Below are 24689 nucleotides of genomic sequence, written 5' to 3' on the forward strand. Positions count from 1 at the left end.
GTCCAGCCATTCTGCTGTAGTTTAGGCCAGTCAGTGAAAGACCAGCTAGGGTTTATCGCTCTGCTGTTTATGTTCTTTCCTCTGCACCTTTCTTCTGTTTATTTTTATGAAGTAAGTGGCATATTCTCTATCTGTATGTATTTAATCCTTTATTTTGTATTTCATGGTTTGTTTTACTCACTCTGGGATCTTTTTCTATTTCAGCACACTTTCCCTTCTGTAGGTAATTTGCACTCTGCTCTGCCCTCTGGTTCTCTAGGAGGAATGTGAAGCACTCGACTGCCTTTCATAGCTCCGAGTAGCCATTGTCTAGTCTGTGGTTAGGACTATCTCAGCTCACGCAGGAACCTCTATGGACTGCGGGGTCAGGATCTCTAGTCAGTACAGGAACCAGAGGGGTTAGTTGCAGTTTTTAGTTATGTTTCTTATTTTCCAGATTGAATTGCTACACTAGCATAACATCTGTATGACTGTTACATATTTAGAACGGAAAAATGGCATAAGTGATTTCTTGCATAGGAAACAAAGGTGTCCTGTTGATAAATATGGAGCTTTGTTTTTTAGAAAAGAAGAAATATTTGTACTCAGAAATGTACTTTTCTCCATTTTAAGAGATGGAAACTAAACGGCCCCTGTAATAAACAATAGGATTAGAGATGAGAGAGTATGTTCTGTTAATCCTCGGCTGCTCGCCGAGTATCTTCAGCGTGCTCGGATGTTATGTTTTAGTCAATCGGTGTGCATGATTTGCGACAGTTCAACAGCTTTAATACATGTGAGGAATAAAGAACCTATAATTGTGACTCATGGTCATTATAAAATGGACATTTATTGAAAAATTCATAAAAACACATACGAAACAATGATACAAAAGAGGAAAAAAGTAAACAGAAAAATGGGCATCTGAGGGTAGGTAGAAGCATAAATCGATATTTTAAACCATGTACAAAAACACAGTGACCAAAATCAGCCTAAGGTAAAGATACATATGGAGACCATCATTTAAGTAAAGTGCAACAAAGATGTCCCAAGTGCGTAAGTACTTAGACTACATAGAAAGGGGGTCAGTAAGTGAATAAATAAGACAGCTGATACAAAGGTCAAAGGTACTGAAAAGTAGACATGAAAGTAACACATGAGCTACCTGAAGATCCCTCAGAGTCCACACAGGTCCGACGCGCGTTTCACCGTAGGCTTTCACCAGGATACAGAAAGGGGGGTGAAGAGGGGGTATATATAGGACAATTGGCCAATGAGGAGAAGAGTATAAGAACAGAAGCATAGCGCTATGCAAAAAAAAAAAAGCGCCAAGCAGCGATCTGTTAGGAGACCGCGTCTCATCAGAGCGCAGTCCGTCCACAGCATCGGTGCTGGCGTGCGTGTCACGTTGGAACGCAAATGTGCCCGGAAGTGACGTAAACTGAACATCCGGGATGCATGTGGAACGCAAACCGGAAGTGAGGTAATGAGAATCTCCAGGATTGTAGTAGCGAGGAGGGGAGGAGAATATCTGCAAGGGGTTTTTGCGTGCCAACATGGAACGCAAGGAAACAGTGGTACAGGTAAGTGTAGAAGAAAAGACAGATGTATACAGAAATAAGAACGTGAACGTGACTAAAAGAACAAGAGAATAATGGGAGACCAAAAAAAGAAAGAATGGGAATGGAGAGCGGCAAAAAAGAAAAAAGTGAAAAAATAAAAATATATATAAAAATAAAAAATAATTATATATAAAATAAAAAATAATAAAATATAAATATGTGCACATACATATATGTGAAAATAATACATGAGAAAATATAATGTATAAATAAATACATAAAAGGCGGCAGATGTAACAATATGCACCTGATAAATATTATGTCCACGCCCACAAAAGATGAGAACATGGAATTATCGTGATAATCAAAAAATACAGAAAAAAGCATAATAATAAGAGACAAAGCAAAAAGTGAAAGAATGAGGTGAAAATATTCATAACAAAATGTGTATATCCATATTGTGGCACGCATGCAGTCCATCCCAAAGAATATTTCAAAGTACAGCATAATGGTGTATTTCTTCTCTTCAACTCATGGCCAAAACGAGACTCCTCAGGAAATACATCAAATAGGCGAAAGAACTAATGAGCAAAATACTTTGAAATATTCTTTGGGATGGACTGCATGCGTGCCACAATATGGATATACACATTTTGTTATGAATATTTTCACCTCATTCTTTCACTTTTTGCTTTGTCTCTTATTATGATGCTTTTTTCTGTATTTTTTGATTATCACGATAATTCCATGTTCTCATCTTTTGTAGGCATGGACATAATATTTATCAGGTGCATATTGTTACATCTGCCGCCTTTTATGTATTTATTTATTTATACATTATATTTTCTCATGTATTATTTTCACATATATGTATGTGCACATATTTATATTTTATTATTTTTTATTTTATATATTATTTTTTATTTTTATATATATTTTTATTTTTTCACTTTTTTCTTTTTGCCGCTTTCCATTCCCATTCTTTCTTTTTTTGGTCTCCCATTATTCTCTTGTTCTTTTAGTCACGTTCACGTTCTTATTTCTGTATACATCTGTCTTTTCTTCTACACTTACCTGTACCACTGTTTCCTTGCGTTCCATGTTGGCACGCATAAACCCCTTGCAGATATTCTCCTCCCCTCCTCGCTACTACAATCCTGGAGATTCTCATTACCTCACTTCCGGTTTGCGTTCCACATGCATCCCGGATGTTCAGTTTACGTCACTTCCGGGCACGTTTGCGTTCCAACGTGACACGCACGCCAGCACCGATGCTGTGGACGGACTGCGCTCTGATGAGACGCGGTCTCCTAACAGATCGCTGCTTGGCACTTTTTTTGCATAGCGCTATGCTTCTGTTCTTATACTCTTCTCCTCATTGGCCAATTGTCCTATATATACCCCCTCCTCACCCCCCTTTCTGTATCCTGGTAAAAGCCTACGGTGAAACGCGCGTCGGACCTGTGTGGACTCTGAGGGATCTTCAGGTAGCTCATGTGATACTTTCATGTCTACTTTTCTGTACCTTTGACCTTTGTATCAGCTGTCTTATTTATTCACTTACTGACCCCCTTTCTATGTAGTCTAAGTACTTACCCACTTGGGACATCTTTGTTGCACTTTACTTAAATGATGGTCTCCATATGTATCTTTACCTTAGGCTGACTTTGGTCACTGTGTTTTTGTACATGGTTTAAAATATCGATTTATGCTTCTACCTACCCTCAGATGCCCATTTTTCTGTTTACTTTTTTCCTCTTTTGTATCATTGTTTCGTATGTGTTTTTATGAATTTTTCAATAAATGTCCATTTTATACTGACCATGAGTCACATTTATAGGTTCTTTATTGAATAAGGGATATCTGGTCACCAATCATTTTGTTCTTTTGGATTTATTTACATGTGAGGAATGCCTAAGAAACAAGCATTCCTCACATGTACTAAAGCTGTCAAACAGTCGCAAATCATGAACACTGATTGACTAAAACATAACACCCGAGCACGCTGAAGATACTCGGTGAGCACATGAGCATGGTCGTAAATCTCGAGTAACAAGCATGCTCACTCATCACTAATATAGGACCCTTAACCCATGCAATGCGTCAAGTCTTCCGTTTGGACATGGGAATACAGCCTGATGAGAATGAATGGATAACATCTTGCTACTGCGCAATGCCATAATGACAGAGCATTAGGACCTCACGTGTTCAATAATAAAATTAAAAAAATATTGAATACATAAAAAACAATAATAAAAAAGATCCTCCAAGTTCAATAGATTTTCTTACTTTTGTCTGCTGCCATTGTTAGTTACACAGAGGTGATGACATGTATCACATTTAGGATTTATGAATGTACTGTAGGTGGTCACTAGTTTTTTCAAGGAGCATGGATGGAATAACTGATTCCAGTGTTATTTCTTCTCTATGTCTCTTAGACTCATGACCTCATTCGCTCTTTACACCCATATCTCACATCTCCGTCCTTCCAGATCGTCGTCACTCCCGTCACATTACCCAACCTTCAATAATCTATTTTTGTCCCAAAGTCCGGGGGTTAATGAGTATCCAGGGATGAAACACTTCCCGTTACTAATATGACGTTCCCTTCGCTGCAGGTTGTATGTCTGCAATAATCCATCATGTGAGAGCTGAAGCGGTTGCAGTGACTAATGGCCATAATCCTTCCTATTGTCAGCTGCGGTTCCTGCACTGAGCGGACGCTGTGTGCCCAAGGCAGGGGCTATTTGTACACGGCGGGCTCGTCTGGGACACTGCACAGGAGGGATCCACTAGTTGCTATAAGACCTCAAACATGTGCAAAAAGCCATATACTGCAACTTAGTATTCCCAGACTGATGAGTGACAGGCGGGATTCACACTGGGATTGTGGAGGGATATAACCATGGGTGGCTACATAGTGGCGCAGTCAGATGCAACGAGATCGTAATGCAGTGCACAGTCTCCCAACCCGAGCGTGACGGCTTCATGTATTTCTATGCAGCTTTCACGCTCGAGTCAAGAAAGCCGCGACCAGACCAAGCATTGCGTTCCGATCTCACTCCGATTTCTACGGCTGTCTGATTGTGCCCATCCATGAGCTTCAAGTAATGTCACTGCCAAACTGTTGAGTCTGCCTCTTGCATCATTGACACTCCATACATAGACGCTTTGTAAAGACTGACAAAGGAATGGATACTTACAGTTGAAACCAGAAGTTTACATACACTATATAAAAAGACACATATGCATATTTTCTCAATATCTGACATGAAATCAGAATAAACCTTTCCCGTTTTGGGACAATTAGGATTACCATAATGTTTAATATTTGCCAAATGCCAGAGTAATAAGAGAGAGAGGGAATGTTTTAAGGCATTTTTATTACTTATTGCCAAGTCAAAAGTTTACATACATTTCATTAGTATTTTGTACCATTGTCCTTAAACTGAATGACTTGAGTCAGATGTTTGGGATATCCGTCCACAAGCTTCTCACAATAGTTGGTCGGAATTTGGGCCCATTCCTCCTGACAAAACTGGTGTAACTGATCCAGGTTTGTAAGTCATCTTGCTCACACCTGCCTTTTCAGCTTTGCCCATAAATTTTCAATATGATTGAGATCAGGGCTTTGTGATGGCCACTCCAAAACATTGACTTTGTTATATTTAAGCAACTTTGTTACCATTTTGGCAGTATGCTTCAGGTCATTGTCCATTTGGAAGACCCATTTCCTCCGAAGCTTTAACCTGGCTGATGTCTTGAGATGTTGCTTCAGTATTGCCACATAATCTTCTTTTCTCATGATGCCATTTATTTTGTCAAGTGCACCAGTCCTTCCTGCAGCAAAACAACCCCACAACATGATGCTGACACCCCGTGTTTCACAGTTGGGATGGTGATATTAGGCTTCCAAGCTTCTCCCTTTTTCCTCCAAATGTAACAATGGTCATTATGCCCAAAAAGTTCAATTTTAGTTTCATCAGAACACAGGATGTGTCTCCAAAAATTAAGGTCTTTGTTCCTGTGTGCATTTGCAAACATTAATCTGGCTTTTTTGTGTTTCTTTTGGAGTAATGGCTTCTTCCTGGCAGAGTGGTCTTTCAGCTCATGTTGATACAGTACTCATTTCACTGTGGATATTGACACAATCTTACCAGCTTCTATCATCATCTTCACAAGGTCTTTTGCTTTTGTCCTTGGGTTGATATGCACATGTCGGACCAAAGCACGTTCATCTCTGGGACACAGAACCCATCTCCTTCCTGAGTGGTATGATGACTGAACATTACCATCTTGTTTGTACTTGCGTATCATTATTTGTACAGATGAACGAGGCACCTTCAGGTATCTTGAAATTGTACCCAAGGATGATTCAGACTTGTGCAAGTCCACAATTCTCTTCCTGATATCTTGGCTGATTTCTTTAGACTTTCCCATGATGCTACACAAAGAAGCAGTGTGTTTCAGGTGTGCATTAAAATACATCCACAGCTGTGTTTCTAATTAACTCAAATGTTGCCAAAAACCAGAAGCTTCCAAACACATGACATCATCACATGGGCAGTCCAGAATTGTTTAAAGGCATAGTTATATTAGTGTATGTAAACTTTTGACTTTGCAGTAAGTAATAAAAATGCCTGAAAACATTCTCTCTCTCTCATTATTCTGGCATTTGGCAAATATTAAAAATTATGGTAATCCTAATTGACCTAAACGGGAAAGGTTTATTCTGATTTCATGTCAGATATTAAGAAAAACATGCATATGTGTCTTTTTATATAGTGTATGTACATTTCTGGCTTCAACTGTATATATACACAGCATACATACTGTATACAGACATATATATATATATATATATATATATATATATATATATATATATATGTATATATACATACAGCACAGACCAAAAGTTTGGCCACACCTTCTCATTTAAAGATTTTTCTGTATTTTTATGACTATGAAAATTGTACATTCACACTGAAGGCATCAAAACTATGAATTAACACGTGGAATTATATACTTAACAAAAAAGTGTGAAACAACTGAAAATATGTCTTATATTCTAGGTTCTTCAAAGTAGCCACCTTTTGCTTTGATGACTGCTTTGCACACTCTTGGCATTCTCTTGATGAGCTTCAAGAGGTAGTCACCGGAAATGGTTTTCACTTCACAGGTGTGCCCTGTCAGGTTTAATAAGTGGGATTTCTTGCCTTATAAATGGGGTTGGGACCATCAGTTGTGTTGTGCAGAAGTCTGGTGGATACACAGCTGATAGTCCTACTGAATAGACTGTTAGAATTTGTATTACGGCAAGAAAAAAGCAGCTAAGTAAAGAAAAATGAGCGGCCATCATTACTTTAAGAAATGAAGGTCAGTCAGTGCGAAAAATTGGGAAAACTTTGAAAGTGTCCCCAAGTGCAGTTGCAAAAACCATCAAGTGCTACAAAGAAACTGGCTCACATGAGGACCGCCCCAGGAAAGAAAGACCAAGAGTCACCTCTGCTTCTGAGGATAAGTTTATCCGAGTCACCAGCCTCAGAAATCGCAGGTTAACAGCAGCTCAGATTAGAGACCAGGTCAATGCCACACAGAGTTCTAGCAGCAGACACATCTCTACAACAACTGTTAAGAGGAGACTTTGTGCAGCAGGCCTTCATGGTAAAATAGCTGCTAGGAAACCACTGCTAAGGACAGGCAACAAGCAGAAGAGACTTGTTTGGGCTAAAGAACATAAGGAATGGACATTAGACCAGTGGAAATCTGTGCTTTGGTCTGATGAGTCCAAATTTGAGATCTTTGGTTCCAACCACCGTGTCTTTGTGCGACACAGAAAAGGTGAACGGACGGACTCTACATGCCTGGTTCCCACCGTGAAGCATGGAGGAGGAGGTGTGATGGTGTGGGGGTGCTTTGCTGGTGACACTGTTGGGGATTTATTCAAAATTGAAGGCATACTGAACCAGCATGGCTACCACAGCATCTTGCGGTGGCATGCTATTCCATCCGGTTTGCGTTTAGTTGGACCATCATTTATTTTTCAACAGGACAATGACCCCAAACACACCTCCAGGCTGTGTAAGGGCTATTTGACCAAGAAGGAGAGTGATGGGGTGCTATGCCAGATGACCTGGCTTCCACAGTCACCAGACCTGAACCCAATCGAGATGGTTTGGGGTGAACTGGACCGCAGAGTGAAGGCAAATGGGCCAACAAGTGCTAAGCATCTCTGGCAACTCCTTCAAGATTGTTGGAAGACCATTTCCGGTGACTACCTCTTGAAGCTCATCAAGAGAATGCCAAGAGTGTGCAAAGCAATCATCAAAGCAAAAGGTGGCTACTTTGAAGAACCTAGAATATAAGACATATTTTCAGTTGTTTCACACTTTTTTGTTAAGTATATAATTCCACATGTGTTAATTCATAGTTTTGATGCCTTCAGTGTGAATGTACAATTTTCATAGTCAAGAAAATACAGAAAAATCTTTAAATGAGGTGTGTCCAAACTTTTGGTCTGTACTGTATATATACACACAGCATATATACTGTATACGTCTTAACAATGAAAATAATGAAAATATTAGATCTAAACTGTTTTGCTCAGCAACAAGTACTTACAAACAATGAAGGCTTTTAGCGCATAAATTGGCCAATTCATGTGTGCCCAACAACCATGGCAAGGTAACCTCCCTCTGATGGGTAACTACTCAGCCTAACATGCCACTTTTGGGCTACAAGAATACAACTAAACGGACAAACATGTCTTCTTCTGGGATAAAAACACCTACATTTAAAGGGTAAGCAGAGCTGTTTATACAACACCAGAGTAGTACCCATCAGGGGGAGGTTACCTTGCCGTGGTTGATGGGCACACATGAATTGGCCAATTTATGCGCTAAAAACCTTCATTGTTTGTAAGTACTTGTTGATAAACAAAACAGTTTAGATCTAATATTTTCATTATTTTCACTGTTAAGACGTATCTTGGCCATATGGAGTGCTGCTGCATTCTCTTGATATATTTTATAGTTACGACAGCTGGCACCAGTTCACACTAGGGGGTGCTGGTCAGGTTTCTATGGTTTGTATATATATATATATATATATATATATATATATATATATACATATACACACGGCATATATACTGCATATGAACATATATATATTTTTTAAAACTGATCTGTTAAAAGAAATACAAGAAAATGGAAGCAAACAGGAGCAGAGACGTCTCTTTCTAACTCAATCAGTAAAAAAAAACTGGATCCATTACAAGCAGAAGAAAATCAAATGATAAAAGGATCCTGAAAGTGTTCACTTAAAACATAATTTTTGGAGGGGAAACGGCGCAGAAACTCCCCTAATGCTCTTCCAAATATCAGAAACTTTGGAATCCTCCTGTTTCTGCTCCAAAAACACCCCGTGTGCAAAGCCTAAGAAAAAGATCCTCTTGTCTTCCGTTTGTGACTGATCGGTGTCTCCTGGCTCCGGTGTGGACGGATGAGGACGGGACACGGGGCTGTAATGTGGCGCAGTACCGCTGGTGACCTGCAGGTGTCGCTGTGCTCCTGGTATGTCGGCACGGACGCTCCCGCGGGGTTATACAGCCCCTCCGCTCCCGTGCTCCCTGAGTGATAACGGTCGGTACCGCACTACAGGGCGCTGTGGGTGATTCATGCCGAGAGCCACGTCCTGTGCCGTAATTACACCGGACCGCAGGCCCCGGGTACAGGGACTACATCTCCCATCAGGCCGTGAGGCGCAGGCTGGTGACGTCAGCACGCAGAGCAGCAGGCTGGCGGCAGGAATCTAAGGCGTAAGGGCGGAGGAGGAGAAGGGGGGCACAGGCGGCGGCGGCACAAGGAGAGACATAAACACAACATGGCGGAAGGCGCTGCCGCCGCTGCGCAGGCGAAGGAGAGGCGGAAGGAGCAGCTCCGGCAGTGGGCCCGGTCCTGCACCAACCAGGAGGCGGCGGAGCCCCGGTGGCAGCGGCGCAAGAGGAGAACGGGGGAAGGCAAGGAGGAAGATGAAGAGGAGCCGGGCTCCCGGGGCGACGGCCGCACTGTGCGCTTCGAGCGGGCGGCGGAGTTCCTGGCAGCCTGTGCCGGGGGAGACCTACTGGAGGCGGAGGACATGCTGCGGGGCCCGGCGGGGGCGGAGGTGATCGACAGCACCAACACGGACGGCATCAGCGCCCTGCACCAGGTATATACTGTATACTGTATGTATATATACTGTGTGTACACTGCACCAACACGGACGACATCAGCGCCCTGCACCAGGTATATACTGTATACTGTATGTATATATACTGTGTGTACACTGCACCAACACGGACGGCATCAGCGCCCTGCACCAGGTATATACTGTATACTGTGTGTATATATACTGTGTGTACACTGCACCAACACGGACGGCATCAGCGCCCTGCACCAGGTATATACTGTATACTGTGTGTATATATACTGTGTGTACACTGCACCAACACGGACGGCATCAGCGCCCTGCACCAGCTATATACTGTATACTGTGTGTATATATACTGTCTGTACACTGCACCAACACGGACAGCATCAGCGCCCTGCACCAGGTATATACTGTATACTGTGTGTATATATACTGTGTGTACACTGCACCAACACGGACGGCATCAGCGCCCTGCACCAGGTATATACTGTATACTGTGTGTACACTGCACCAACACGGACGGCATCAGCGCCCTGCACCAGGTATATACTGTATACTGTATGTATATATACTGTGTGTACACTGCACCAACACGGACGACATCAGCGCCCTGCACCAGGTATATACTGTATACTGTATGTATATATACTGTGTGTACACTGCACCAACACGGACGGCATCAGCGCCCTGCACCAGGTATATACTGTATACTGTGTGTATATATACTGTGTGTACACTGCACCAACACGGACGGCATCAGCGCCCTGCACCAGGTATATACTGTATACTGTGTGTATATATACTGTGTGTACACTGCACCAACACGGACGGCATCAGCGCCCTGCACCAGCTATATACTGTATACTGTGTGTATATATACTGTCTGTACACTGCACCAACACGGACAGCATCAGCGCCCTGCACCAGGTATATACTATATACTGTGTGTACACTGCACCAACACGGACGGCATCAGCGCCCTGCACCAGGTATATACTATATACTGTGTGTATATATACTGTGTGTACACTGCACCAACACGGACGGCATCAGCGCCCTGCACCAGGTATATACTGTATACTGTGTGTATATATACTGTCTGTACACTGCACTAACACGGACGACATCAGCTCCCTGCACCAGGTATATACTGTATACTGTGTGTATATATACTGTGTGTACACTGCACCAACACGGACGGCATCAGCGCCCTGCACCAGCTATATACTGTATACTGTGTGTATATATACTGTGTGTACACTGCACCAACACGGACGGCATCAGCGCCCTGCACCAGGTATATACTATATACTGTGTGTATATATACTGTGTGTACACTGCACCAACACGGACGGCATCAGCGCCCTGCACCAGCTATATACTGTATACTGTGTGTATATATACTGTGTGTACACTGCACCAACACGGACGGCATCAGCGCCCTGCACCAGGTATATACTATATACTGTGTGTATATATACTGTGTGTACACTGCACCAACACGGACGGCATCAGCGCCCTGCACCAGGTATATACTATATACTGTGTGTATATATACTGTGTGTACACTGCACCAACACGGACGGCATCAGCGCCCTGCACCAGGTATATACTGTATACTGTGTGTATATATACTGTCTGTACACTGCACTAACACGGACGACATCAGCTCCCTGCACCAGGTATATACTGTATACTGTGTGTATATATACTGTGTGTACACTGCACCAACACGGACGGCATCAGCGCCCTGCACCAGGTATATACTGTATACTGTGTGTATATACTGTGTGTACACTGCACCAACACGGACGGCATCAGCGCCCTGCACCAGGTATATACTGTATACTGTGTGTATATATACTGTGTGTACACTGCACCAACACGGACGGCATCAGCGCCCTGCACCAGGTATATACTGTATACTGTGTGTATATATACTGTGTGTACACTGCACCAACACGGACGGCATCAGCGCCCTGCACCAGGTATATACTGTATACTGTGTGTATATATACTGTGTGTACACTGCACCAACACGGACGGCATCAGCGCCCTGCACCAGGTATATACTGTATACTGTGTGTGTATATATACTGTGTGTACACTGCACCAACACGGACGGCATCAGCGCCCTGCACCAGGTATATACTGTATACTGTGTGTATATATACTGTGTGTACACTGCACCAACACGGACGGCATCAGCGCCCTGCACCAGGTATATACTGTATACTGTGTGTGTATATATACTGTGTGTACACTGCACCAACACGGACGGCATCAGCGCCCTGCACCAGGTATATACTGTATACTGTGTGTGTATATATACTGTGTGTACACTGCACCAACACGGACGGCATCAGCGCCCTGCACCAGGTATATACTGTATACTGTGTGTGTATATACTGTGTGTACACTGCACCAACACGGACGACATCAGTGCCCTGCACCAGGTATATACTGTATACTGTGTGTGTATATACTGTGTGTACACTGCACCAACACGGACGGCATCAGCGCCCTGCACCAGGTATATACTGTATACTGTGTGTATATATACTGTGTGTACACTGCACCAACACGGACGGCATCAGCGCCCTGCACCAGGTATATACTGTATACTGTGTGTGTATATACTGTGTGTACACTGCACCAACACGGACGGCATCAGCGCCCTGCACCAGGTATATACTGTATACTGTGTGTATATATACTGTGTGTACACTGCACCAACACGGACGGCATCAGCGCCCTGCACCAGGTATATACTGTATACTGTGTGTGTATATACTGTGTGTACACTGCACCAACACGGACGGCATCAGCACCCTGCACCAGGTATATACTGTATACTGTGTGTATATATACTGTGTGTACACTGCACCAACACGGACGGCATCAGCGCCCTGCACCAGGCGTATACTGTGTGTATATATACTGTGTGTACACTGCACCAACACGGACTGCATCAGCGCCCTGCACCAGGTATATACTGTATACTGTGTGTGTATATATACTGTGTGTACACTGCACCAACACGGACGGCATCAGCGCCCTGCGCCAGGTATATACTGTATACTGTGTGTATATATACTGTGTGTACACTGCACCAACACGGATGGCATCAGTGCCCTGCACCAGGTATATACTGTATACTGTGTGTATATATACTGTGTGTACACTGCACCAACACGGATGGCATCAGCGCCCTGCACCAGGTATATACTGTATACTGTGTGTATATATACTGTGTGTACACTGCACCAACATGGATGGCATCAGTGCCCTGCACCAGGTATATACTGTATACTGTGTGTGTATATATACTGTGTGTACACTGCACCAACACGGACGACATCAGCGCCCTGCACCAGGTATATACTGTATACTGTGTGTATATATACTGTGTGTACACTGCACCAACACGGATGGCATCAGTGCCCTGCACCAGGTATATACTGTATACTGTGTGTATATATACTGTGTGTACACTGCACCAACACGGATGGCATCAGTGCCCTGCACCAGGTATATACTGTATACTGTGTGTACACTGCACCAACACGGATGGCATCAGTGCCCTGCACCAGGTATATACTGTATACTGTGTGTATATATACTGTGTGTACACTGCACCAACACGGATGGCATCAGTGCCCTGCACCAGGTATATACTGTATACTGTGTGTACACTGCACCAACACGGACGGCATCAGTGCCCTGCACCAGGTATATACTGTATACTGTGTGTGTATATACTGTGTGTACACTGCACCAACACGGACGGCATCAGTGCCCTGCACCAGGTATATACTGTATACTGTGTGTGTATATACTGTGTGTACACTGCACCAACACGGACGGCATCAGCGCCCTGCACCAGGTATATACTGTATACTGTGTGTATATATACTGTGTGTACACTGCACCAACACGGACGGCATCAGCGCCCTGCACCAGGTATATACTGTATACTGTGTGTGTATATATACTGTGTGTACACTGCACCAACACGGACGGCATCAGCGCCCTGCACCAGGTATATACTGTATACTGTGTGTGTATATACTGTGTGTACACTGCACCAACACGGACGACATCAGTGCCCTGCACCAGGTATATACTGTATACTGTGTGTGTATATATACTGTGTGTACACTGCACCAACACGGACGACATCAGTGCCCTGCACCAGGTATATACTGTATACTGTGTGTGTATATACTGTGTGTACACTGCACCAACACGGACGGCATCAGCGCCCTGCACCAGGTATATACTGTATACTGTGTGTATATATACTGTGTGTACACTGCACCAACACGGACGGCATCAGCGCCCTGCACCAGGTATATACTGTATACTGTGTGTGTATATACTGTGTGTACACTGCACCAACACGGACGGCATCAGCGCCCTGCACCAGGTATATACTGTATACTGTGTGTGTATATACTGTGTGTACACTGCACCAACACGGACGGCATCAGCGCCCTGCACCAGGTATATACTGTATACTGTGTGTGTATATACTGTGTGTACACTGCACCAACACGGATGGCATCAGCGCCCTGCACCAGGTATATACTGTATACTGTGTGTATATATACTGTGTGTACACTGCACCAACATGGATGGCATCAGTGCCCTGCACCAGGTATATACTGTATACTGTGTGTGTATATATACTGTGTGTACACTGCACCAACACGGACGACATCAGCGCCCTGCACCAGGTATATACTGTATACTGTGTGTATATATACTGTGTGTACACTGCACCAACACGGATGGCATCAGTGCCCTGCACCAGGTATATACTGTATACTGTGTGTATATATACTGTGTGTACACTGCACCAACACGGATGGCATCAGCGCCCTGCACCAGGTATATACTGTATACTGTGTGTATATATACTGTGTGTACACTGCACCAACATGGATGGCATCAGCGCCCTGCACTAGGTATATACTGTATACTGTGTGTATATATACTGTGTGTACACTGCACCAACATGGACGGCATCAGTGCCCTGCACCAGGTATATACTGTATACTGTGTGTGTATATATACTGTGTGTACACTGCACCAACACGGACGACATCAGCGCCCTGCACCAGGTATATACTGTGTGTATATATACTGTGTGTACACTGCACCAACACGGATGGCATCAGTGCCCTGCACCAGGTATATACTGTATACTGTGTGTATATATACTGTGTGTACACTGCACCAACACGGATGGCATCAGTGCCCTGCACCAGGTATATACTGTATACTGTGTGTATATATACTGTGTGTACACTGCACCAACACGGATGGCATCAGTGCCCTGCACCAGGTATATACTGTATACTGTGTGTACACTGCACCAACACGGACGGCATCAGCCCCCTGCACCAGGTATATACTGTATACTGTGTGTATATATACTGTGTGTACACTGCACCAACACGGACGACATCAGCGCCCTGCACCAGGTATATACTGTATACTGTGTGTACACTGCACCAACACGGACGGCATCAGCGCCCTGCACCAGGTATATACTGTATACTGTGTGTATATATACTGTGTGTACACTGCACCAACACGGACGGCATCAGCGCCCTGCACCAGGTATATACTGTATACTGTGTGTATGTATACTGTGTGTACACTGCACCAACACGAACTGCATCAGCGCCCTGCACCAGGTATATACTGTATACTGTGTGTATATATACTGTGTGTACACTGCACCAACACGGATGGCATCAGTGCCCTGCACCAGGTATATACTGTATACTGTGTGTACACTGCACCAACACGGACGGCATCAGTGCCCTGCACCAGGTATATACTGTATACTGTGTGTGTATATACTGTGTGTACACTGCACCAACACGGACGGCATCAGTGCCCTGCACCAGGTATATACTGTATACTGTGTGTGTATATACTGTGTGTACACTGCACCAACACGGACGGCATCAGCGCCCTGCACCAGGTATATACTGTATACTGTGTGTATATATACTGTGTGTACACTGCACCAACACGGACGGCATCAGCGCCCTGCACCAGGTATATACTGTATACTGTGTGTGTATATATACTGTGTGTACACTGCACCAACACGGACGGCATCAGCGCCCTGCACCAGGTATATACTGTATACTGTGTGTGTATATACTGTGTGTACACTGCACCAACACGGACGACATCAGTGCCCTGCACCAGGTATATACTGTATACTGTGTGTGTATATATACTGTGTGTACACTGCACCAACACGGACGACATCAGTGCCCTGCACCAGGTATATACTGTATACTGTGTGTGTATATACTGTGTGTACACTGCACCAACACGGACGGCATCAGCGCCCTGCACCAGGTATATACTGTATACTGTGTGTGTATATACTGTGTGTACACTGCACCAACACGGACGGCATCAGCGCCCTGCACCAGGTATATACTGTATACTGTGTGTGTATATACTGTGTGTACACTGCACCAACACGGACGGCATCAGCGCCCTGCACCAGGTATATACTGTATACTGTGTGTGTATATACTGTGTGTACACTGCACCAACACGGACGGCATCAGCGCCCTGCACCAGGTATATACTGTATACTGTGTGTGTATATACTGTGTGTACACTGCACCAACACGGATGGCATCAGCGCCCTGCACCAGGTATATACTGTATACTGTGTGTATATATACTGTGTGTACACTGCACCAACATGGATGGCATCAGTGCCCTGCACCAGGTATATACTGTATACTGTGTGTGTATATATACTGTGTGTACACTGCACCAACACGGACGACATCAGCGCCCTGCACCAGGTATATACTGTATACTGTGTGTATATATACTGTGTGTACACTGCACCAACACGGATGGCATCAGTGCCCTGCACCAGGTATATACTGTATACTGTGTGTATATATACTGTGTGTACACTGCACCAACACGGATGGCATCAGCGCCCTGCACCAGGTATATACTGTATACTGTGTGTATATATACTGTGTGTACACTGCACCAACATGGATGGCATCAGCGCCCTGCACTAGGTATATACTGTATACTGTGTGTATATATACTGTGTGTACACTGCACCAACATGGACGGCATCAGTGCCCTGCACCAGGTATATACTGTATACTGTGTGTGTATATATACTGTGTGTACACTGCACCAACACGGACGACATCAGCGCCCTGCACCAGGTATATACTGTGTGTATATATACTGTGTGTACACTGCACCAACACGGATGGCATCAGTGCCCTGCACCAGGTATATACTGTATACTGTGTGTATATATACTGTGTGTACACTGCACCAACACGGATGGCATCAGTGCCCTGCACCAGGTATATACTGTATACTGTGTGTATATATACTGTGTGTACACTGCACCAACACGGATGGCATCAGTGCCCTGCACCAGGTATATACTGTATTATACTGTGTGTACACTGCACCAACACGGACGGCATCAGTGCCCTGCACCAGGTATATACTGTATACTGTGTGTATATATACTGTGTGTACACTGCACCAACACGGACGACATCAGCGCCCTGCACCAGGTATATACTGTATACTGTGTGTATATATACTGTGTGTACACTGCACCAACACGGACGGCATCAGCGCCCTGCACCAGGTATATACTGTATACTGTGTGTATATATACTGTGTGTACACTGCACCAACACGGACGGCATCAGCGCCCTGCACCAGGTATATACTGTATACTGTGTGTATGTATACTGTGTGTACACTGCACCAACACGAACTGCATCAGCGCCCTGCACCAGGTATATACTGTATACTGTGTGTATATATACTGTGTGTACACTGCACCAACACGGATGGCATCAGTGCCCTGCACCAGGTATATACTGTATACTGTGTGTACACTGCACCAACACGGACGGCATCAGCGCCCTGCACCAGGTATATACTGTATACTGTGTGTATATATACTGTGTGTACACTGCACCAACACGGACGGCATCAGCGCCCTGCACCAGGTATATACTGTATACTGTGTGTATATATACTGTGTGTACACTGCACCAACACGGACGGCATCAGCGCCCTGCACCAGGTATATACTGTATACTGTGTGTATATATACTGTGTACACTGCACCAACACGGACGGCATCAGCGCCCTGCACCAGGTATATACTGTATACTGTGTGTATATATACTGTGTGTACACTGCACCAACACGGACGGCATCAGTGCCCTGCACCAGGTATATACTGTATACTGTGTGTATATATACTGTGTGTACACTGCACCAACACGGACGGCATCAGCGCCCTGCACCAGGTATATACTGTATACTGTGTGTATATATACTGTGTGTACACTGCACCAACACGGACGGCATCAGCGCCCTGCACCAGGTATATACTGTATACTGTGTGTATATATACTGTGTGTACACTGCACCAACACGGACGGCATCAGCGCCCTGCACCAGGTATATACTGTATACTGTGTGTATATATACTGTGTGTACACTGCACCAACACGGACGGCATCAGCGCCCTGCACCAGGTATATACTGTATACTGTGTGTATATACTGTGTGTACACTGCACCAACACGGACGGCATCAGCGCCCTGCACCAGGTATATACTGTATACTGTGTGTATATATATACTGTGTGTACACTGCACCAACACGGACGGCATCAGCGCCCTGCACCAGGTATATACTGTATACTGTGTGTATATACTGTGTGTACACTGCACCAACACGGACGGCATCAGCGCCCTGCACCAGGTATATACTGTATACTGTGTGTATATACTGTGTGTACACTGCACCAACACGGACGGCATCAGCGCCCTGCACCAGGTATATACTGTATACTGTGTGTATATACTGTGTGTACACTGCACCAACACGGACGGCATCAGCGCCCTGCACCAGGTATATACTGTATACTGTGTGTATATACTGTGTGTACACTGCACCAACACGGACGGCATCAGCGCCCTGCACCAGGTATATACTGTATACTGTGTGTATATATACTGTGTGTACACTGCACCAACACGGACGGCATCAGCGCCCTGCACCAGGTATATACTGTATACTGTGTGTATATACTGTGTGTACACTGCACCAACACGGACGGCATCAGCGCCCTGCACCAGGTATATACTGTATACTGTGTGTATATACTGTGTGTACACTGCACCAACACGGACGGCATCAGCGCCCTGCACCAGGTATATACTGTATACTGTGTGTATATACTGTGTGTACACTGCACCAACACGGACGGCATCAGCGCCCTGCACCAGGTATATACTGTATACTGTGTGTGTATATACTGTGTGTACACTGCACCAACACGGACGACATCAGTGCCCTGCACCAGGTATATACTGTATACTGTGTGTATATATACTTTGTGTACACTGCACCAACACGGACGGCATCAGCGCCCTGCACCAGGTATATACTGTATACTGTGTGTATATATACTGTGTGTACACTGCACCAACACGGACGGCATCAGCGCCCTGCACCAGGTATATACTGTATACTGTGTGTATATATACTGTGTGTACACTGCACCAACACGGACGGCATCAGCGCCCTGCACCAGGTATATACTGTATACTGTGTGTATATATACTGTGTGTACACTGCACCAACACGGACGACATCAGTGCCCTGCACCAGGTATATACTGTATACTGTGTGTATATATACTGTGTGTACACTGCACCAACACGGACGGCATCAGCGCCCTGCACCAGGTATATACTGTATACTGTGTGTATATATACTGTGTGTACACTGCACCAACACGGACGGCATCAGCGCCCTGCACCAGGTATATACTGTATACTGTGTGTATATATACTGTGTGTACACTGCACCAACACGAACTGCATCAGCGCCCTGCACCAGGTATATACTGTATACTGTGTGTATATATACTGTGTGTACACTGCACCAACACGGATGGCATCAGTGCCCTGCACCAGGTATATACTGTATACTGTGTGTACACTGCACCAACACGGACGGCATCAGCGCCCTGCACCAGGTATATACTGTATACTGTGTGTATATATACTGTGTGTACACTGCACCAACACGGACGACATCAGCGCCCTGCACCAGGTATATACTGTATACTGTGTGTATATATACTGTGTGTACACTGCACCAACACGGACGGCATCAGCGCCCTGCACCAGGTATATACTGTATACTGTGTGTATATATACTGTGTGTACACTGCACCAACACGGACGGCATCAGCGCCCTGCACCAGGTATATACTGTATACTGTGTGTATATATACTGTGTGTACACTGCACCAACACGACGGCATCAGCGCCCTGCACCAGGTATATACTGTATACTGTGTGTATATATACTGTGTGTACACTGCACCAACACGGACGGCATCAGCGCCCTGCACCAGGTATATATTGTATACTGTGTGTATATATACTGTGTGTACACTGCACCAACACGGACGGCATCAGCGCCCTGCACCAGGTATATACTGTATACTGTGTGTATATACTGTGTGTACACTGCACCAACACGGACGGCATCAGCGCCCTGCACCAGGTATATACTGTATACTGTGTGTATATATACTGTGTGTACACTGCACCAACACGGACGGCATCAGCGCCCTGCACCAGGTATATACTGTATACTGTGTGTATATACTGTGTGTACACTGCACCAACACGGACGGCATCAGCGCCCTGCACCAGGTATATACTGTATACTGTGTGTATATACTGTGTGTACACTGCACCAACACGGACGGCATCAGCGCCCTGCACCAGGTATATACTGTATACTGTGTGTATATACTGTGTGTACACTGCACCAACACGGACGGCATCAGCGCCCTGCACCAGGTATATACTGTATACTGTGTGTATATACTGTGTGTACACTGCACCAACACGGACGGCATCAGCGCCCTGCACCAGGTATATACTGTATACTGTGTGTATATATACTGTGTGTACACTGCACCAACACGGACGGCATCAGCGCCCTGCACCAGGTATATACTGTATACTGTGTGTATATACTGTGTGTACACTGCACCAACACGGACGGCATCAGCGCCCTGCACCAGGTATATACTGTATACTGTGTGTATATACTGTGTGTACACTGCACCAACACGGACGGCATCAGCGCCCTGCACCAGGTATATACTGTATACTGTGTGTATATACTGTGTGTACACTGCACCAACACGGACGGCATCAGCGCCCTGCACCAGGTATATACTGTATACTGTGTGTATATACTGTGTGTACACTGCACCAACACGGACGGCATCAGCGCCCTGCACCAGGTATATACTGTATACTGTGTGTATATACTGTGTGTACACTGCACCAACACGGACGGCATCAGCGCCCTGCACCAGGTATATACTGTATACTGTGTGTATATATACTTTGTGTACACTGCACCAACACGGACGGCATCAGCGCCCTGCACCAGGTATATACTGTATACTGTGTGTATATATACTGTGTGTACACTGCACCAACACGGACGGCATCAGCGCCCTGCACCAGGTATATACTGTATACTGTGTGTATATATACTGTGTGTACACTGCACCAACACGGACGGCATCAGCGCCCTGCACCAGGTATATACTGTATACTGTGTGTATATATACTGTGTGTACACTGCACCAACACGGACGACATCAGTGCCCTGCACCAGGTATATACTGTATACTGTGTGTATATATACTGTGTGTACACTGCACCAACACGGACGGCATCAGCGCCCTGCACCAGGTATATACTGTATACTGTGTGTATATATACTGTGTGTACACTGCACCAACACGGACGGCATCAGCGCCCTGCACCAGGTATATACTGTATACTGTGTGTATATATACTGTGTGTACACTGCACCAACACGGACGACATCAGTGCCCTGCACCAGGTATATACTGTATACTGTGTGTGTATATACTGTGTGTACACTGCACCAACACGGACGGCATCAGCGCCCTGCACCAGGTATATACTGTATACTGTGTGTATATATACTGTGTGTACACTGCACCAACACGGACGGCATCAGCGCCCTGCACCAGGTATATACTGTATACTGTGTGTATATACTGTGTGTACACTGCACCAACACGGACGGCATCAGCGCCCTGCACCAGGTATATACTGTGTGTATATATACTGTGTGTACACTGCACCAACACGGACGGCATCAGCGCCCTGCACCAGGTATATACTGTATACTGTGTGTATATATACTGTGTGTACACTGCACCAACACGGACGGCATCAGCGCCCTGCACCAGGTATATACTGTATACTGTGTGTGTATATACTGTGTGTACACTGCACCAACACGGACGGCATCAGCGCCCTGCACCAGGTATATACTGTATACTGTGTGTATATATACTGTGTGTACACTGCACCAACACGGACGACATCAGCGCCCTGCACCAGGTATATACTGTATACTGTGTGTATATATACTGTGTGTACACTGCACCAACACGGACGGCATCAGCGCCCTGCACCAGGTATATACTGTATACTGTGTGTATATATACTGTGTGTACACTGCACCAACACGGACGGCATCAGCGCCCTGCACCAGGTATATACTGTATACTGTGTGTACACTGCACCAACACGGACGGCATCAGCGCTCTGCACCAGGTATATACTGTATACTGTGTGTGTATATACTGTGTGTACACTGCACCAACACGGACGACATCAGCGCCCTGCACCAGGTATATACTGTATACTGTGTACACTGCACCAACACGGACGGCATCAGCGCCCTGCACCAGGTATATACTGTATACTGTGTGTACACTGCACCAACACGGACGGCATCAGCGCCCTGCACCAGGTATATACTGTATACTGTGTGTATATACTGTGTGTACACTGCACCAACACGGACGGCATCAGCTCCCTGCACCAGGTATATACTGTATACTGTGTGTACACTGCACCAACACGGACGGCATCAGCGCCCTGCACCAGGTATATACTGTATACTGTGTGTATATATACTGTGTGTACACTGCACCAACACGGACGGCATCAGTGCCCTGCACCAGGTATATACTGTATACTGTGTGTACACTGCACCAACACGGACGGCATCAGCGCCCTGCACCAGGTATATACTGTATACTGTGTGTATATATACTGTGTGTACACTGCACCAACACGGACGGCATCAGCGCCCTGCACCAGGTATATACTGTATACTGTGTGTATATATACTGTGTGTACACTGCACCAACACGGACTGCATCAGCGCCCTGCACCAGGTATATACTGTATACTGTGTGTATATATACTGTGTGTACACTGCACCAACACGGACGGCATCAGCGCCCTGCACCAGGTATATACTGTATACTGTGTGTGTGTATATATACTGTGTGTACACTGCACCAACACGGACTGCATCAGCGCCCTGCACCAGGTATATACTGTATACTGTGTGTATATATACTGTGTGTACACTGCACCAACACGGACGGCATCAGCGCCCTGCACCAGGTATATACTGTATACTGTGTGTATATATACTGTGTGTACACTGCACCAACATGGACGGCATCAGTGCCCTGCACCAGGTATATACTGTATACTGTGTGTATATATACTGTGTGTATACGGCACCAACACGGACGGCATCAGCGCCCTGCACCAGGTATATACTGTATACTGTGTGTATATATACTGTGTGTACACTGCACCAACACGGACGGCATCAGCGCCCTGCACCAGGTATATACTGTATACTGTGTGTACACTGCACCAACACGAACGGCATCAGCGCCCTGCACCAGGTATATACTGTATACTGTGTGTGTATATACTGTGTGTACACTGCACCAACACGGACGACATCAGCGCCCTGCACCAGGTATATACTGTATACTGTGTGTATATATACTGTGTGTACACTGCACCAACACGGACGGCATCAGTGCCCTGCACCAGGTATATACTGTATACTGTGTGTATATACTGTGTGTACACTGCACCAACACGGACGACATCAGCGCCCTGCACCAGGTATATACTGTATACTGTGTGTATATATACTGTGTGTACACTGCACCAACACGGACGGCATCAGCGCCCTGCACCAGGTATATACTGTATACTGTGTGTGTATATACTGTGTGTACACTGCACCAACACGGACGACATCAGCGCCCTGCACCAGGTATATACTGTATACTGTGTGTACACTGCACCAACACGGACGACATCAGCGCCCTGCACCAGGTATATACTGTATACTGTGTGTATATACTGTGTGTACACTGCACCAACACGGACGACATCAGCGCCCTGCACCAGGTATATACTGTATACTGTGTGTACACTGCACCAACACGGACGACATCAGCGCCCTGCACCAGGTATATACTGTATACTGTGTGTATATATACTGTGTGTACACTGCACCAACACGGACGACATCAGCGCCCTGCACCAGGTATATACTGTATACTGTGTGTATATATACTGTGTGTACACTGCACCAACACGGACGGCATCAGCGCCCTGCACCAGGTATATACTGTATACTGTGTGTATATATACTGTGTGTACACTGCACCAACACGGATGGCATCAGCCCCCTGCACCAGGTATATACTGTATACTGTGTGTATATATACTGTGTGTACACTGCACCAACATGGATGGCATCAGTGCCCTGCACCAGGTATATACTGTATACTGTGTGTGTATATGTACTGTGTGTACACTGCACCAACACGGACGACATCAGCGCCCTGCACCAGGTATATACTGTATACTGTGTGTATATATACTGTGTGTACACTGCACCAACACGGATGGCATCAGTGCCCTGCACCAG

The 24689-nt window shown here is 45.3% G+C and overlaps 1 protein-coding gene across 5 annotated transcripts in view; it reads left to right on the forward strand.

Annotated features, from left to right (window-relative positions):
* Window positions 1-9115: 9115 nt before the first annotated feature.
* Window positions 9116-24689, forward strand: part of PPP1R12C (protein phosphatase 1 regulatory subunit 12C) — a 141113-nt gene continuing 125539 nt past the window's right edge. For 2 of the 5 annotated variants that reach the window (XM_073656366.1, XM_073656368.1), the window contains exon 1: window positions 9117-9755. In XM_073656366.1, coding sequence (XP_073512467.1) covers window positions 9429-9755 — 327 coding nt within the window. In that variant the 5' untranslated portion in view covers window positions 9117-9428. Of the gene's footprint in view, window positions 9756-24689 lie in introns of all 5 variants that reach the window. The other 3 variants (XM_073656370.1, XM_073656371.1, XM_073656367.1) reach the window with 2 other exon arrangements.

The sequence above is a fragment of the Phyllobates terribilis genome, unplaced genomic scaffold (assembly GCF_046119375.1).
Source record: "Phyllobates terribilis strain yellow unplaced genomic scaffold, ASM4611937v1 Scaffold_12__6_contigs__length_324123572, whole genome shotgun sequence".
Taxonomy (NCBI): domain Eukaryota; kingdom Metazoa; phylum Chordata; class Amphibia; order Anura; family Dendrobatidae; genus Phyllobates; species Phyllobates terribilis.